This window comes from Lepisma saccharinum, chromosome 3 (genome assembly GCF_977018435.1).
Source record: "Lepisma saccharinum chromosome 3, izLepSacc3.1, whole genome shotgun sequence".
Lineage (NCBI taxonomy): Eukaryota > Metazoa > Arthropoda > Insecta > Zygentoma > Lepismatidae > Lepisma > Lepisma saccharinum.
In genome coordinates, this window is record NC_139231.1 from 86,273,404 (window position 1) to 86,293,520 (window position 20,117).

Below are 20,117 nucleotides of genomic sequence, written 5' to 3' on the forward strand. Positions count from 1 at the left end.
TTTTAAAGCTGTATTTGAAATCTGATTATCTCTTGTGAAATTATGAATTTTTGAAAACTATGCTAAATTGGTATGGATTATTTCTGATGGAATACTTCTGTATTCAAATTTATAAATATTTCCTAATGTGTTAGTTGTTAGAATAGTGAAGAGTTGATGTTGGTAAGAGTATTGGCATCGGATTCATCATTGTTGTCATGATTAATCAAAATGTAGCAAATTCAAAGAGGTGACATACCAGAAATATTATTGGTTTGTCTATTTGGTTATTAAATACATATATTTTCTGTTGTTTAAAAGTTAAGTCATAATAACAAGAATAAATTATGATGAGATGAAATAAATGAAGGAGCAGATACGATGATGTTATATTTTGTGGGACTCAAACAGCTTCAGGCAGCAAGATCATGAATCAAGCACTTAGTATTTATATTTCTAATCACTATGACGATAAACCAGGTGTTATGTCATATCTTACTGTGATTTAGGAAAATGTATAATATCACAAAATTTATTAATTTCTTATATTTCTAGTGTCAATTAACAGTCTAATTATAATCACAATGGCCTCTATTAGTGATAAGAATTGTGCTATTTTTTCTGATCCAGTGTATCAGTATCATTTTTTAAAAGATGTACATATTGCTTTGGAAATAACTTGCAAGTATTTTAATCTTTAGTATATTTTATTCCCAAATCAGGTTATATTATGCAAAAATGCTTTCTTTCACAAAATGCACTGTAACCACGTTATATGTTACCATATACAGGGTGTCTGACTTAAACTTCCAATAAAAGAGAAATTCATAACTTGAGATGTATTTGAGATATTTCTACAGAGTTTAGTTCTGCAAAAAGAGTAACTCAAAATGTTTTTTTACATACCTAGTATGTTTCAATATGTGCACTGTTTGTGGCACGACAGACATCTAATCTGTATTCTATCTCTCTCTCTCCACGTGTTGTTCAGCAGTGCAGGTGTGACATTGTTGATAGCTGCATGAATGCGATGCCGCAGATCACGTAGATCATGAACTGGTGTTCGATACACTTGATTTTTTACAAATCCCCAAAGGAAAAAATCAAGCATCATAATGTCTAGGCTTCTAGGGTGCCAAGAAATTCAATGGCTACCTCTACCAATCCAATGCCCAGGAAATTCACGGTTCAAAAAATCTCTGACAATTCCTGCATAATGACACGGCGTGCCATCTTGCTGGAATATCACATCACGAGTAAGTTGTGGCACAACGTACAAATCCTACATATCCAGGTAATTTGCTCCATTAACGGTACTGTTCTTCAACAATGCACACCAGACATTCACTTTTGGAGAGTCACGTTCGTGTTCTTTCACTACACGGAGTGGTTCCTTTCCCCAGATGCGACAGTTGTGTTTATTCACCTTCCCGGAAGTGTGGAACATACACTCATCTGAAAAACAAAGCAAATCAAGGTATGCCTTGTTTTCATCAATTTTAGCAAGAATTTCTTCCGCGAATGCTTTCTGCAGCAACTTGTCCTGAGGTTCGAGTTTCTTACAACGCTGCAATTTGTATGCCCGTAGGTGAAACCATTTATGGAGAACATCATGTACTGTCGAATTAGGTACCTGTAATTCCCTACTTGCTCATCAGATGGACTTCCTAGGGCTTCGTTGGAAGGACGTGTGAATTTCTTCAACACTAGCCTCTGAAATTGCACGCTTTGTGTGGTGGCCCGACATTGACTGCACACTGCCGGTTTCCCGAAGGCGTTTGTCCCATTTCTTGATGGCTTTAAACATGGGAACATTGTCAGTTGGTCGTAATTGATACTCACGCCGAAAGCAACGTTGTACAAGTGTTACAGACTTCAGCTCGGTGAAAGCAAGCACACAGAAAACCTTCTGGTGTGGAGTCCACATTGCTAATGGCGCGTTTGTGCTCGCCGCAAACAATGCATTGGCGTGATTTCGCAAACAATGCGGTTATGAGCATGCGTAAGTGCAGAGCATCCACACAGAAAAAAACATTTTGAGTTACTCTGTTTGTAGAACTAAACTCTGTAGAAATATCTCAAATACATCTCAAGTTATGAATTTTTCTTTTATTGGACGTTTAAGCCGGACACACTGTATAGCATGAAAATATTAGTTACATGTTTAATGTTTCAGTCTCGATTATTATTATAATTTTACTGGTGTGACATTAATGTTGTATACATTTTATTTTATGTCAATTTATATATTATGCTCACACTCCTAGCCCTAGTGTTAATATTAGGTCTTGGGTTGTGTGCAAGTGATTTTTTTCTAATAATGTATGTTGTGCTTAGGTTACTGGTACTCATTTTCTGACTCTGTGAATTGATTATAAGTCTGATTTGATTTGCTGTATAAATTCTACATCATTTACATTTTTTTTTTCTCTGCAGGTTGACATTGAAGTGAACTGTGGCTCTCTGACAACATTCCTTTCACCTCGACAGCTCCATGTGCTAATTGAATTAATGAATGGATTGGCAAGTCCGGACATGGAAGATACCAGGTAATGCTAGAGTGTGTAGTTTTTGAGCAGGAAAGTTCTGTGGTATATGATGAAAGATATTTATTTTACAATTCTTGTATAACTTCCATAATAATGTGGTTGAAAAGTTTTTTGTGTGTTTATGTAGTTTGTAGTTTATTTGAATATTCAGGAATTTAGAATTTATAATAATTTAGAGGTACATCCATGAATTTCTGCTGAATATTTAGAATATTTTATAACTGTCTATTTGCCATAGATTTTTCAACATGTGTCCGAACAAGTCACATACACAAGGAGAGGTGGCCATGGAGCGGTGGCTAGCTCGCTAGCCAACATCCGCATAACTGGAACTGCTAGCTATGTAATGAAATAAGCTTGTACAATTAGATTGACAGTTACAATTAAAATGAGCATATACCTTGTTACAAGAGGTGTTGGAAATGATGTCCTCCTGCATCCACACATTTATGGCATATTTATGGGAAATTTTCTCTTAACATGTATCGGTTCCTCTTCCGAAATTGCTTCAATTTCTCTCCCGATATTTCCTTTCAATTCTTCTAATGTATGGTTTCAGGTTTAAAAGCTTGGTAGCTCGCCACACAGATATCATTAAAAAGTCTGTTTCTTGTGCAAGGCACAGGAGGGATTTATGAGGAGTATGTTCCAATCGTGCTCCGTTGTCATCTAGTTTCTCTTCAGTAAGCACATGCCATTTTACTCTTTGCTTCTTATCAAGAACAGACCCCTATTTCCCTAAAATTGTTCACAAGTGTCTGAACACTATCTCTGTGTGAGACAGAAACATCTGGGAATTCTGCTCCAAAACGCATTCTAACTTTCCTACAAGAATTCGTAATGATGTAAGAGTCGTACATAAAAATTTGTTGTTTCAAATTGTACGACAAGCATGGCATTATTAGACTGCAGAAAAGCTCCAGTAATATGTAAACTAAAACAAAAGAATCTGGATACTGAAGCACTGGCATCCATTGGCAAGTCAGCATACAGCTGTGGGTTTAAATGCCAGCATGGCACCTCGGCCGTGAAAGGCACTAGGAATATTTTTAATAAAATTTCTGTTAGTGTATGTTATCCTTTGAGTCATGAATAGCAATCCAGTTTAACATTGAATCATAACCAGCTGTCCCACATAAAGTTTGTATTTTTTAATTTGATTCAAGAACTTAAAATAATTATAGATATATGGTACATTAAGTAAGGTTTTTTTTTAAGTTAAAGAAAATGTAATGGAACCTCACTACATAAAAACGTAAAGGTAAGGTAATCTCCGGGCATACAGCACCATACCATGAAAGCACTTTTAGGGGATGTGGAAGTAGGTCCCCACACATTCTCGATCTATGCCACTTTGGAGGTGATGTGAACAGCACCATGCTTCTGGCAACATTGCAGTGTGACTCTAGGTGACCATTCAATATCAGTCAAAATTGCGCTACTTTCGTTGGTAATGCAAAACATTTCTTGCACTGGGAGATTTCATTTTGCAACTTTATTCAGTCATGCATAGTTAAGATAAATGATTGTGCTGTAGTTCGGAGTCACGAGGGAATATACCGTATTGGCCCGAATATAAGCTGCCCCCGAATATAAGCCGCATCCTAAGATTTGAAGGAGCGAAAAGAAAAAAAGATGATACCCAAATATAAGCCGAGGGAAGAAAAGAAAATTGGTCTCTTTAAAGATCTTCTCGTTGAAAGTGCATTTTTCAGTTTTGGCTCAGCAGCAACCCAACGTCGCACATTAGATTTGTCAGGTCCATATTTCCTTCCAGCGCCCCTGTTGCTTGTGGCTTTAGCGTAACAACATAACTACGCGTTATTCCCAGGTTTGATGATGCTTTCTTCTCCACACAATCGTTCATATTGGCGACAAAACTGTAGATCCACTTCAGGAGAAATGTATAAGACTAGAGAAGAACGAACACAATCTTAATAAAATCAAAGAGTACGTTATCAAGAATGCCGACAGTTTTTACATTGCTCAGTTAGAAACAACAATGCAAACACTTTCACTGGCAGAATAAGCCGAATTGTGGCAATTAGAAACAACAATGCAAACACTTTCACTGGCAGAATGAGCCGAATTGTGGCAATTAGAAACGGTGAATATTATTTAATATTTTCTAGCAATGTTAAAATCACTACAACATACATACAATACTTATGACTCCCTTGTGATTGTAGGTGAAAACGTAATCTCTGCCAAAATCACGCAACTACAATTGGAACACAAAAATGTTTCTTGCACAACAATACCAATGTTGCTTCTACCTTGTGTAAGTAAGTAGGCATACACTTGACCTCTGTCAGAACTGCATCACTTTACATGAGAATGCAAAGCATTTCTTGCATGACAAATATTGATGTTACAACTCCCATGTGACTGTAGGTGCACACTTGATCACTGCCAAAATCAATTCACTTTGCTCAGTGAAGCAGAACATTCCCATAGAATGTGAAAATACATGGAAAACATTTATTTACATGTGGTTCTATGGAGCTGTTGGAATTGTTTCATGTATAACCTACACCATAGTTTTCTTTTGATATAAAGTTTTGATAAACATGCACATTATATATGAGTAAACATTAGGGTCAAGCAGATTCCTCCATTTGCCTATACCAATACTGATACCCTGACCGATTCATACCGATACAAATAGTTGTATAGTTCCAAGATAAAAGAGCAAAGGCTAGTACTGAGTCATACTAACTCATCACATCACAAGGCACGAATCTAGAAATGTATTTGTGGGAGGCTGTCTGAAAAGATAATAAAAGGAATAATGTAAATATTTATAATTAATATATTGAAGTGTGACTCAATTTAAGCTAGGAAATCTTAGAGTCACAAGGGGTGTAACTAATTATGCAAATGCGAGAGGTTTCATTTCTTACGATGTTGATTTGCCTTATTTTGTTAAGAAGAATGACAGCTGATTTCTCTCCACACTTACCCAGATCCGACCGTGTTGTTAACCCGTTGAAAGTCCTTGGTTCGAGGTGTATTGCACCTTAAGTTATCCGCACCTCAAATTCACACTATCCTGCACTCACTGTACTACCTTTTTTTAATACCGACCGAGACTGAGTTTTACCATGCAGGATGTTTTATACTCATTCCATAACCTTTGTTCTTGCCTCTCAATGACTGGACAAAGCCTCTATCCTGTATGGAAAATCCGCACAATGCCTTGTAATGCAAGTTCTGAGACTTTGTTCATTACTTGGCTAGATATACTCATCCCTTGGGGCAGTTAGTTATAATGGTAGAATCCAAGATTATTGATAGAAATGGCTGTAATATCCTTGGATCTTTCAGTAAGTTCTATTTGAACAGCTCTTGAGGTCTAAAACTGTGTAATATTTCTTCTCTGCTAATTCTGACAGTATCGTATTGATATCTGGTGATTGTAAAGATAACGGGAGGATATTAACATTGAGCTGTCTTAAATCAGATACGACCCTAAGAGAGCCATCTGGTTTCTTTACTAAAAGTACTGGGTGGCGATAAGGACTACCCTTACAGTGGCTGATTTCTCCTTGTTCTAAAAGCTTGTTAATTTATTTTTTCATTGAATCCCGTAGGTGGATCGGTACTGGATAGTTTTGTGTGAATGTTGGTTCTTTTGTCTTAAGTTTGATGTCATATTTTAAAATGTTAGTTTTTGTAAGTTTGTCACCTGGCCAAGATACAACGTCTGCGTATGTGTGAACGAGCCTAAGAATTTTTTCTTGTTTTTCCGGTGGGAGGTCAGGATTAATTTGGAATAAAGAAGGGTCAAATTTTTGTTGGCTTTCACTGAGTTTCTGATCTACAGCACTTTTTTCTTGACAAGTATATGAATGGGTAACATTGTTACCTGTTTCATTCCAAACTGAAGTTAGGTCAGTTCAAATTTCACAAAGTGAAATGTCACCAATGGAAGTGTGTTGCTCTAACTTTACTACTGTTTCATTTGGGTTAATTACTTTAATCACAGGGGATTCAGGATTTATTGTAGCATTCGGGATGGTAATGTCATGTTTACTCATGAATTCATTTGAAAGGTGTGAAAAGCAAATTTTGTCTTTTTACAGATGAGGGGGGGTAGGGGAGCAACATCAAACAAATGTGCATACGAGTATGCGGTAGAAGCTGAACAGTTTCTTTAAATGTAGCTTGTGTGCAAACACTCTGTTATCTTCTTTCTTGTTGTTGAGATATTCCATTTTGGAATGTGACCAAAATGATATAAAGTGAGAGTGTTGTTGTTCAGTGAAATATCACACTTTTGTGATTTTTAAAAGTCATTACCAAGGATAGGTGGTAAGTTTGTTGATTCTATAACCCAGAAGGGGTGTGAAAACTTGTGTATGCCTATAAAAAGAGGGATGACTACAATTTTGGAAATGGTCAGTTTCGAACCAGTGACCCTTTGTATGTGAGAATTTACTGTGTATGATTTTACATGAGGGGGAATTAAATGCAGTGGAATCAGGCTGATCTGGGACCCTATGTCTACAAGGAGATCAATATTTTCATGTTTTACCCTTGCATTAACAAAGTATAGTCCATTTTTTTTCAATAATAGGAACTTGAGTACATTTTCCTTCATTAGTAACTTCGTTCCAACAAATTACTATGTTTAGGCATTTAAATTAGACTGTCTATTAGGATTATAAAAGCATATAGGTGCAGCGTGATTATTCTTACCGCAGTAAATACAGTATGGTGCATTATTGTGCCCCCTTGAATTGGTTCCACGAAAATTTCGTCTTTAACCACTTCGTGAGAAACCAGGAGAGTTACCTCGGAAATTCCCTCGAAGTTTCATGTGTGCGATTAGCCCTATAATTGTAGCTGGGAGGAGTTTGATGTACCTTCCCCTCACTTTGAAAGTTATTTTCGGGGTTATGAGAGTTATTACCCTTGTTGTTAGTTTGTGCATTTTTTGCAAAATCGAGAACGCTGGTACAAAAGGAAAATACCACATCAGGCGAAGATAATTTACAGTTGCTCAGTTGAGAAGTCAAAGCATCCATTGGATTCGGATTGTTGCCGCTAGGCATCTCTGTTACTGTAGAAGAATTTGGAAGCGCAGATGCTGGCGCCACACAGTGACCATTCGGGAAAGTACTTGGGAGGTTTTGTTGCATGTAAACTGCTTGACTTGAAAGGGGGGAGGGGAGCGGGAGCTGGTGTTGTATAGGTTTGCATGTATACAGGCTGAGTCAGAGGGAGGAGTGGGGGGAGGAATTTGCTGGAAATTGTTCTGTGGACTGAATGTAGCAGCGGGTGAAGTCAAACCTGGGAATGCTGACATGTGCATTGTTTGTGTGGCACTGGGAAAAGTTGAAGGAGATGTAGAGTACAAGGACTGCAGATATTTAGCATGATTGAATGCTCGCTCTAATTCATTCAGCTCTTCCGTCCTTCGTGTCTGAATAAGGGATTCTTGTCTGTTAAAGATTTAAAGGTGGGCAATGAGATCCTCAGTTTTGGCAAATGTTTTATTGGATAGGCAGGCAATATATTTCGATCTTAATCCTGATATAATGTAAGACATAATCTGATCCTCTGTGGCCTGGGGGAACTGTTGTAAAACCATTTGCTTCTTAAAAATAACATAAGTGTAAGTCGGTTCAGTCAATGTTTGTTTACGTTCAAGCAACATTTGAACCGGCTGACTTGGCATGTAAGCACACTTGAAAAGGTTACTTATTTCTCTTTTGATCTGGTCATAGGTCGAAGTGTTGAAGTTTTATCTAGTCCGTATGTCTTGGAAGAAAGTCAACGCAATGTCAGACAAAAATATGGGTAGCATTTCTATTTTCTTATCTTCATTCCAGTTTAAGGCTGTCGCTATACTCGTAAGTTTGGCAGAAAAGTTGTCTACGTCACTAGGATTTTGACCACTGAAGGGGCTGGGGTAAAGGGCTTGTGGAATGGTAACCAACATTGTAGGGCTGAGGTTAATTTGTCTTACTTCTGGAGTACTGGTGAGAGGGATGAGTGGTTTACGGGATCTTTTAGGAGTTGTAAGTTCTTGTAAAAATTGGGGATATGCAATTTGTGCTGTTCGTGAGCGAGTTACATGGGGAGAAAATTCAGGGGGGGGGTTAGGGGTTGGGTGGGGGTTCAGTAAAAGCAGAAGCTAGTTCTAATAAGTGATCTAGAGATTGGTGAAGGTCATCATGTAAATTGAGTTGCGAACTATTCATGCATGTTGATTTTTTTAGTTTCCAATTTCAAAACACAAAGGAGAGAAAGAAAAAAATAAGGGGGTTTTAATACAAAGAAAAACACTTGCGCCAAACAAACTTCAGACTATTTATTGTAGTTTCGGGATTTTATGATCACCATGAAGTGGTGTTGGGGGATTTGTTAATAAAGAAACAGTAAAAAGTTGTATAGGGAGGGACGTAAAAATTTTAGTATTATGTACGGGAGGGTACAAAAGTTACACTAAATTCCACATTTCCATCATGAAGTCGTTAGAGAGCTATTTAAAAGCCTAAGCGGTAACTGCATCTCAGCCATGAAATGGTTGTTGGGGGATTGAAATTTATTGGTAATTTGTAATGGAGTGTACAAAATTACGATTTAGCCCAAAGCATCTCCACCTTGAAGTGTGACTTAATTTAAGCTAGGGAATCTTAGAGTCACAAGGGATGTAACTAATTATGCAAATGCGAGAGGTTTCATTTCTTACTATGTTGATTTTCCTTATTTTGTTAAGAAGAGGAATGACAAAGCTGATTTCTCTCCACACTTACCTAGATCTGACTGTGTTGTTAACCTGTGGAAAGTCCTTGGTTCGAGGTGCAACTTACTGAGGTGTCGCACATTTTAAGTTATCCACGTCTCGAATTCGCACTATCCTGAGCTCACTGTACTCAACCTTTTTTAATACAAACTGAGACTGAGTTTTACCGTGCAGGATGTTTTATACTCATTCTATAACCTTTGTTCTTACCTCTCAACGACAGGACAAAACCTCTATCCTGTATGGAAAATCCCCACAGGAAATGAGGCTGGAATTACATAGACAGTGGTATGCGGCTTGAAATAACAAAGCTATTCTCTGTGGAATGCGACATTGTCAATGAGTGGTCGGATGGTTGGTTAGAAGTGGAGAGATGAAAAAGTATAACTTTTACAGATTCGGCCATGCATCTCTCTTCAATATTAATATAATATATAGTTCTATTCATAATAATATGTAAATTAATTAATATTGTTGTTACATGAATAGTAGTAAAAATATGCTATAAAATTAGAGATATAACAGCAAATATTCATCATGTAGTTTACGTGTAATTAAGATCGCTAGCATTTGTATAAAAACAATTGTCCTGGCAAGGAAATTAATGTCAAAAGAGTAAAAAACTTAATATTTATTGAGGAAAAAGAATGATGTTAGGTCCAGTTCATGAAAAGTAAAGACCCTGATTAATATTTTATGCATATTATTATAAGAAGAAATTGGTGAATCCATTTCCTGCTTGAACGTAGACTAAACAAAGCTAATTTCTGCATTAGCGTCCTGTGATTAATGTCCACCTATCTTACCCACATGAGTTTTCTAGCAAGAATTGGTAATGAATGGTTTCTTTTATTTCCACAAAGCAGTTACATGCTTTCACAGTCATATTTGGGTTCAGCTTTCACGTTTACCCCTGCCTTTGATCTTTTCATCTGCTTCCCAATAGGGTGGGGCGTTTATTTCGCGTTTCTAGGAAAATGTATGGAACTACTTTTGCTGGCCTCCCAATTTGTCACAAGGAAGGGTGAATGAGCCTTTGAAAAGGACACAAGTGTTCAGAGGAGTTGTTGCTCCTTGCTGCTTTTCTAGCCACCTAAAATCATTGGTATCAATGGAAAAAGTTCAACCGAAACTTAGCGATACCCCTGGTATCGGCCAATACCGATGCATCAGTATCAGTATCAGTTCAGCCCTAGTAAAGATGGTACATTTTATTATTTAAGCCTAAAACACAAAAATAATAGATTTCCACTGTACTTTTAATTTTTTTAAGCACAAAAATTTGTTGAAATTTGCAAAAAGGACCTCAAATTACATTTTATGCCAAATTTGCATTATTTTGTGAAGTTAAATGAATAACAAATGTGTTCAGAACATGTTATTGCTCATACATAAACACTCTTTTGCAGCAATTAACATTTTTTTATTTTATCACATTTTCAAAAAAATCAAGGTCCCTACCAATTAGTTTCTGAATTTAGAAACAAACATTTCTTGTTTTCAGTAATGTTGCACCTCGTTCACGATGTTCTGAAAAGCCAATGCAGCCATCAGATTTTCACAGAGTAGAACAAGAACTACAGCAGCAACTCCATCCTGCAACTCTGCATACAAAAGGATTGCAGTATGCTGAAGGGTGGTCTTCTGCTCCTCTAGGTATGTAATGTAATCTTATTGTTAACCTTTTACCACTGTTCCATTCCTAACATTTCGACAGATGTGATTGACTTAAATGGATTGGTAGTACTAGAGAGTTTAAGTTGAGTGAACTAGCATATGTGATATGTATACTGTAGGACTGAGCTGATTCCCATAAGATTATGGTAATCTTACTGGTTTTCAGCAATACAGATGCTTCAACATTGTAACAAGTAGTTGTTCAGAATATGAAGTAATACCAACATAAAACTATATTATAACTATATGCATGTACTAGAGTTTTGCTTTAAAATATCAAAAAAAGTTGCAATTATTATACTAATGAAAATTGAGAAAGGTTGAATAATAATAATAAAAAAAACTTTTCTCATGTTTAAAGTTTCTCAAATATTGTAATTTTTTTCCTGTCCTGAACCTGCCTGCCTTCACCTGGAAACTTTGGTGGTGAGATGAATTAATCACTTACAGTGCTGAACCATGGAGGCATCATACACCTTATGCATGTTAAACTGTCTTGTTTAAAGTATGCAAATGTATTTTATGTGAAGAGGAGGTGTTAGGTTCTATAGTTCTACATATACAGGGAATGGACAAAAATATGGAAACACCTGCAGAAATGCACATTACCTTTATTAATATCGAGTAGGACCACCTTTGGCATGCAGAATGGCCTGCAGTCAACGTGGAATGGACAAATACAGGTCGCGTATGATTGTCAAAGGGATGTGGTATCATTCTTCCTCCAAAGCAACTGCAAGTTGTAGAGACGATGGTGGTGGGTAGCGGGCTTGCACCTTGGTCTCCAAAACCGACTACAGGGGCTCAATAATATTGAGGTTTGGCGATTGTGGAGGCCATGGCAGATGTGACACTTCATCTTCGTGCTCATCAAAGCAGTCCTGGACGATGTGATGAGCTGTATGAACAGGGGCTGTGTCATCTTGAAACACGGCATCACCATCTGGGAACAAAGTTTGCACCATGAGATACAGCTGGTCACTCAAAATGGTTACGTAGTCCCTGGCAGTGACATGTCCATGCAGGGTGATGATGGGTACGTCAGAATACCAGTAGATGGCTGCCCAAATCATCACTGAACCACTGCCATGCTTCACTCTCGGTAACAGACAGTCTGTATCGTATGCTTGTGCTGGCGTTCTCCATACGTACACTCGGCCAGCAGTTGGATCCGACCAGATTACAGTCTTCCACTGCTCCATTGTCCAGTTTTTATGGGCATTGCACCACTGTCTCCATCTAGCAGCATGGTCAACAGTCACGAGTGGTTTGGGAATTGCAGATCTGCAGGGGCATGCATATTTCGTTTTTGACGAAAAAACGAAATTTGAAAAAACACATTGTAGTGTTAATTTTTCATGTTTTTGAAAGGTGTGAGATGCATTTTGTGACCATGTTTTGTCACGAAATAATGCGAAATGAACTGCAAAAAGCGAAATTAACTCTTAAACACGAAATTTAGGGTTTATTCACCGACGCAGCACCTTCTGAGGTCTGAATTATCCTGAGAGTTATGCAATTCCCGGAAAATTGATTAATTCTGCTGTTAATGTTGGAGAAACAAAAAGTGACTCCTTTACACAGAAATAAACTTTACTCGGATAACTACATAAATGTGCTGTTAGAAGTGAAATGTTAATTCTGTGGATTAAGTGTAGTTTTTAAATCAAATTTAGGATTATATTCACAATTTTAAAACCAAAATGTCTTTTTATATACCACTTTTTATCCAATTTTTCACCACTATAACATCGATATTTTATTTTATTTACCACTTTTGAACCGGAAATTGACTAAGTTTTTATACCGAAATTTTGCTTTTTTATTTACCAAAAATATGTGCCTCTACAGATCTGCCATGAATACCCTGCTTATGGAGTTCTCTTCTGACTGTTTTGACGCTAACAGGGTTTGTAAGCACTGTATTCAGCTCAGCAGTGACTTTTGGAGCCGTGGTGATCTTCTGCTTGGTCACAATCACGCAACACACACTTGCATCCACGCTGGTGCTTCGCTGATGCAATTTTTCCGGAAGTCTCTTAGGCAGTCATGATCTTCGAGACTGTGCCTCTTGATACACCAAACAATTCCGCTACTTTCGTCACGGAAGCTTCCACCATACGCGCACCCACAATTTGCCCTCTTTGCAACTCTTGTCAGCTCAGACATGATTCATGATAACCTGCACGGACAGCTCGCTGAACTGTAACTGGCCCATTTGTCAGGTTGGCCAGAGTGTATACCTCGCAGGAAGTGCCAGTGACCAGAGCACTACCTACCATTCAGATGCAAATCGTGTTTGAAATGGCTACCTGTTTTATACCAAGTGTTTCCATATTTTTGTCCAACCCCTGTATGTTATAAATATGGAGACCACATGGTCGTAGTTCAAGTGACTACATAATTATTTCTTGATAAACTTGCTGCAAAGAAACTACTATCACATTTGCAATGTGCCAGGTTGAATAATAGTCATACAGAGTTAAAGCAACATTACAACTAGTAAATTAATTGAGTGTCTTGCCTCTAAAACTAAAAATAATGACAATTCTCTGTTAGTCTCTTCTTCACATCGTGTGGGAGAGAAGTCCAGAAATTAAATATAATTTTGTGAATGACCAGTGAAATTTTGGAAACTCAAAACAATTTTAATGTAGTTAGCCTTCTCCTCTATATTGTGGTTCCACAGGCACCTTAACTAAATGTGTACCTCTAGGAAGTACTCCTATTCATCTCTGAGTCAGAACCCAAAACATACAGCCTGCCATGCCACAATACCATACAGATGCTTTGTTCTTACATCATTGCGTGAATAATTTTGTTGGCCTCTGGTGTATCAAACTGACACAATGAAAAGGAAATATTCCAAACTGATGATTCTGCTTGTCCATTGTGAGCGCCAGTTTTATCTAATCATCATCATTCATCCATATCCTTCCGATTGGCTTACTTACACTGATACTTGAACATGTAGCAACTTCAAGTAGTTCACAATATTTATAAATATTAGGGTTGATGCAAAAATAATGGCCGATTGTAAACAGCAACTTTGAAATGCTATAACTTGGTTCAAACTTACTGTAATTAAACAAAATAAAGACCATTATAATCAACACACTTTTGCCAATAAGAAAGAAGTTTGTTTATTCTGGTAGCATAAAATTCAGGGCTTCTGGAGTTGACAAACTCTCGTAAGGCATTTTCAGCAGCATCCTGGTCGTTGAAGCATTTTTCTCGTAGGAAGTTGTCTAGATAGTTGAAGAAGTGGTAGTCGGTTGGTGAGAGGTCCAGTGAGTATTGTGGGCGAGGCAGAGTTCCATAGTCCAATTTGTTCTGCTTCTGTAGGATTGGTTGTGTGATGTGCGGTCTGGCATTGTCATGTCGAAGGTTGGGCCTTTTTTGTTGACTAATGACAGACACAGACATTTAAGTTTGCAGTGCATTTCATCGATTTCTTGACATTAATTCTCTGCTGTGATCATTTCGTCGAGATTCAGATAGTTGTAGTGGATAGCACCGGCAGCAGACCACCAGTCACCATGACCTTCTTTCAATGCAATTTTGTTCAATTCGTGCCTCATGATCTCATGCCACTTGTAGAGTTTTTTCACCTTCCTAATTTTCTTCAAATAGTGAACAGTAGTCAATTGATAACCTCTCCTGTTGTTTTGAGCGGGCCAGCTTCAATTATAGCCTTCATATGTTTGTTGTGAACTTCCAATGGACACCCACTACCCTCCTCATCTTCGAGACTCATATGGCCGGTAAGGAATTTTTCGAACCTCCTGCGCACTGTATGCTCGAAAACTCTTCCCTCACACCACCAACTTTGAACTCGTGAAGCAAAAAGATACGCATTTCTTTCTTTGACAGCGTCATTGTAAATAGCCTAGATTTGAGGTAATTCAAGCATTAGGAAAATTATTTTACAGTAGATCGATTAAGCAATAAATAAGCTTTAAAATTGTATATAACGTACAATATAATCAATGAGATATATTAGAAAAAAATATTTGCAAAAACAAAGTGAAACAATTTGGCCATTATTTTTGCATCAACCTGATAATAACATGTAAGTATTCCATTTGAACCACACCATATCAGTTTACCTTTTTGTACTTTTAAATATTCATCATTTCACACATAAGAAAACTAATATAATCACAAAATACATTTTTTAATGCAGTATGTGTGCAAAATTTAATGGAAAATTCACATGATTTCCCAGATATTTATATTCTAAGAAAATATATTGTGTGGCATTTTGCAGATCTCACAGGACATCAAAGCTGATAAAGTATCAGGTGGTATTGCTGATTAAATTCCAACTGATACTTTCCAATATTGATACCTGTGGTATCAGTCGATGCAGATGTTTTGGTATTTTAATCAGCTCAGCTAAAATTTTAACACCTGATGCATAACAGTTTTTTAGTATGTTTTTTTAACTCTGTCATTCTTTTTTCATGACCTCATATTAACTTACCTCTCAGTATTGGTATATTGGTAGTTCAAATACACACAGGAGTATCAAGCTTCTTGTAACACATACTACTAATCGAAATGTTACAGATTCCACAGAGGAGAGTGACGAAGAATTTCTCCCCATGCAGAGTAGAACTGGACTTGCTGATAGTGTAGCTTCTGAGTGTGCCAGCATGGAAGCGTCTGTGGCATCATCTCTGAGTGACAGTGGTACGAAGTCTTCTTGCTCAGGGACTACTCACAGGTACATAAAATATGCAAAGCAACTTATTTTTCTTTAATGTAATGAAGCTGTGAAATCAGATGATCACAGTTATTAATAAGAACTTTGGTTGTTTTAGTGGCTGAACTTCTTTAATTTACTTGTATTTTGATGTACTAATTATACATCTTTCTCAAGCAAGAAATGTTGAGCAAATTGATGAAGTTTGCCCACTAAAGAAACAAAAAGTTCTTATTATCAACAAAAGTGATTAGTATTCATTGATAATTCAAAACTCTCATTGTGCAGAGATCAAAGCATAAGGCTTTAACCATGTGATTTTCTTATTTTTAAAAGCTAATTTGTAACATGGCTAATGGGTGAAATAGGTCTTTCAAATATCGGAGCTGGCTTTGTGACCAAGCATGTGAAGTAGTTGACTTTACTTTTAAGTCTCGCCACCTAAGTTCCTGGGTTTGAATATCTACCTGTAGTAGGTATGGTAGAATTAGGATATGACTCAGAAGTAATTACTACAGAAATGATCTTTTGAGGTGTTGTTCATCTATTTCAGGGCAACTATTAAAAGAATGTCAAATCTAGAAACATGAGGTACAGTAAAGGGATGTAATAGATCTTGTCATGAACATTATGCAAAATACTTTTTTACCACAAAACTTTATTATGGAACTGTATGGTGTACACTTTTAGAAGGAACGTGAGTTCAGCCAATATGCAGCCAGTGCTATTGTGCTGTTTCCAAACTAAGTGCTAGCAGAAGGGAAAATGAGAATTCATTGTGTCCAATATTGAACTATTTTTATAATGCATACACAGTATATGTGAATACAGTGAAATAATACAGTGAATATTTCTACACAGCATGCAGCATGTAAGAACACAAGCTAACTCAGACCTGCAATGTTGGAGAACGTCCACGACAATGAAGGTCATTGTGTATATTGAGACGAATTTAACACCCATTGTTTTCCCAAGACATAACAAAATGTCTTAGCCCATCTTATGATGAATTTTAAAGTGGCGAGTTTTATGAAAACTTCTTCCGTGCAAGAAGAGTACAGGACACTGCATTTAACTTGCGTGCCACAGTTTCCTAACTGTACAACATCGCACTCCTGCCATTGGCTGGTTGCCAAGGACATGCTCTGCATGGCCCCACTTGATATCCCTTCTAAAACCATGCACCATATACATGGTACGTTTCGATATGTGAAGACAAAAATGGAATCTAAAAATTAAATTGTAGAAATATTAAAGTGAAAGAATTTTGCAGAAACTTATCTGCTGGCACTTTGCAACATGAATACTTTAAAATGTTTTAGTGCTTGTGAAAATACAAAGCATGTCCAGAAAGTAAGTCCTGTTTGCAATTTATGCCGCAGTGTGAAGATATTATCTGAAGTGGACCTGTTGTGACGAGAGCCACACTTATAATTTCCTATGATCTCTGCATAGAGTTCCAGTCTTTTTGCAAATACCTTTGAGAACACTTTGTATATTAGAGGAATAACAACACTTCCATAATGGAGCATCTACCTGATGAGAGTACGATGAATTTGGAAGATAGCAGTGTAATCAGCAACCCAATACGTTGTGACGATTATGTCACATAGTCATAATGTATGGCATTTATTTAACTTTCTTTTGGCAGAGATTAATCTTAAAATTTGCAAGAAGTCATACATTTCATCTTTTGGCATATTTTGCAGCATACAAATCAGAAAATTTTGTTTAAATTCGTGTCATGAATTTGGAGATATATAAATATGAACCCTTATGTTTAATTAATACATTCACAGCATTAAATAGCTGTGGTGAAAAATCTCAAGAATTCATGTTTTGATCAAATATCTCCTATGATCATTACTTACGGAATACTTTTTTTGAAGATTTACATCATTCTTAGATCAATACAACTTATTTTTATTAATACAGATAATTTTTTGTATATTAAAGGTGCTTACGTTAGCTTGTTTCCATTCTAAATTCAGTATATGATGATTGCAAGTGGTGCAAACTCGTTATAAGAAATAAAATATATTGTGATGTCATACTTGATGAGTTTTATACAGAATTTATTTTCTAAGATATACAAATTAAACACATGTTGATTTATGTCACAAAATTAATGTTTATTAATATTTTGATTTTCAAACAGTTATATCCAAGTTTACATTCAAAACGATTCTTCTAACATTTCAAATGTCCAGTCTGTGAATATGTTTTCAAGGTACTGGACCTGGCACACCTACGGACATCTCTGCGATCATGGTATCTAAAAAGATGCTTGCTCTGGGCGCAAGCGATTTTTTTTTAGGTCACATGTAATGTAATAACCATGTGAAAGTCCGTAATATTTAAAAAAGATAAATTCTTAATCTTCAAGGATCATGCCATAGTGTTTTCATTCAGTTTCCACAGCTGCAGACATAGTAAAGTATGATCTTTTGGTATATGTCAGATTCCTTGTATGGGAATGTCCATATTTATAATTAAAGAAGATATATCAGGAATCATCAGTACACAACTCTTGTCTGTTTGTGAAAATTTAGGAATTTCGTGTCCGGTTGATTTTGGAAGATGAGAAAGTGCAACAATATTGACGTTACAAACATTACTAGCATCAATGTTCGTGAATTGGTGCATCACTACTAAACATACAGGTTATGTTGATCTTGAGTTGGGATGCATCCTCCATAAGTTTTAATTGTGCAGTCTGAGATACTATATATTTCTTTATGAACTATACTTGTTTATATAAGACGTAATCGAATTACTAAAGATATATCCGCGAAACTTACTTGTAAATGTTCCATCAGATCTGTCAACGAGTGTATACAACAGCACTTAGCGGATGCAAAAAAATCCCAACCCACTACTGGACTAGCAAGGCACCTCAAGTTCAACAAACACAGGATCCAAAAAGTTTTAGGCATACATCACATACCCTAATCAACACCAAACTCAAAGAGACTCATGCAATTATGCACTTTCCGCACGAGCTGAATATCGACAGCGGGCAGGCTCATCATGTTTGGCTCCCGCTATTACAACAGCTGAAACTCATCGCTTGCAGCAGACAAAATGGCTACACCAGCAATCCTAGCGGTAGTCGAGGAAACAACAAGAGGAAGCTGAAGTCGACCTAACAGTAAAGCATTGAGTTCCCAAGTGGATGGTGGCAGAGGCCACCGAAATTAACCTTTTGGAGCCCAAGGCCATTTTCACAGGTAACCCCCTTGGTGCCTGAGCCGATTTTGAGCAAAATGCAGAGTTTCAATTAAATGAGTGTAGATCGGAGGCTAATTGCCCTAGAGAGATGAATGATATACCGTTGTACGCGATGTGGAATGAACCAGAGATTCAGACTATATAAAATTTATGCAAATTCGGCATATATGTGGTGGGAGGGGAGAACCCCCAAAATTCCAAAATTTTGGAAAACATTGGGGACCCCCCCCCCCCTCCAAGGAAAAAGTACATGACAGTGTCGACATGCACATGGAAATTATCACTGGCATGTAAGGAACACAAAAATATTTGCATTATTATTGTATGACCAATGTAACGCAAATTGTACCCCCAAAGGGAAAGGTCAGCATGCCACTGATTCAAATTTCAAAATGCAGCGTTACCTTGAACTGACTGTAGCTCAGAGGCTAATTGCCCTAGAGAGATGAATGATATACCATTGTACATGGAATGAATCACAGATTCAGACGATATAAAATTTATGCACATTAGGCATATATATGGAGGGGGAGGGGGAATCCCCCATAAAATCATTTTTTTTACAAATTGGTGCCCATTTTAGACATTTTGTCTTCATTTTTAACCGGTTTCCTGGATTTTCTTCCAACTTCAAGCAAGCGACGTCGAACAGTTGATGCATCAATGCTGATCCCAGTAGAAAGCAAATCATGTTGCAGGTCCACACTTGTTTTGTATGGGTGAATTTTACTGTTTCTTAGCAGTAACGTGTCAGTTCTAGGCATTGTTTTACGTTTTTTAGCACACTTTCCTTTTCATTTTGGAGATAAACTACCAGTTGCCCTGTAGTTTCTAATAATTTTTGACACCGCTGATTTCCCAACACCAGCCACTTCAGCGATTTGCCGCACAGTCATGGATGTGTTCTCACTCAATGTAATAATTCTAGAACGTTTTCTGGGTGTTATATCCATACTGAAAACACGTAGGAACACGGAGCACAACAAAAGCGTGTTTACTACAGCCAAGCACTCACAGAAGTCTGTTGGTTAACAATTGGCATTGCACCACAACGACAATAATGAAACAACAAAAATGCTTCAAACCTTGCAATTGTTGTAAACATGATCAAGTACGCATCAAAAAGTTATCTGATACTACTAGTATGAGTGTATGTTACGTATTTATTCGATTATCTCACATAAAGAGTAAAAAACTGATTTTTCTCTCTTTGTCCGCA

At 37.1% G+C, this 20,117-nt stretch overlaps 1 protein-coding gene across 1 annotated transcript in view; it reads left to right on the forward strand.

Moving 5' to 3' along the window:
* The window catches only part of Atg2 (Autophagy-related 2), a 142,919-nt gene that overhangs the window by 48,453 nt on the left and 74,349 nt on the right, over nt 1-20,117 (forward strand). Inside the window, exons 7-9 of the mRNA XM_083118960.1 lie at nt 2,416-2,528; nt 10,787-10,938; nt 15,532-15,688. Of these exons, the coding sequence (XP_082975086.1) occupies nt 2,416-2,528; nt 10,787-10,938; nt 15,532-15,688 (422 nt within the window). The remainder of the gene's footprint in view (nt 1-2,415; nt 2,529-10,786; nt 10,939-15,531; nt 15,689-20,117) is intronic.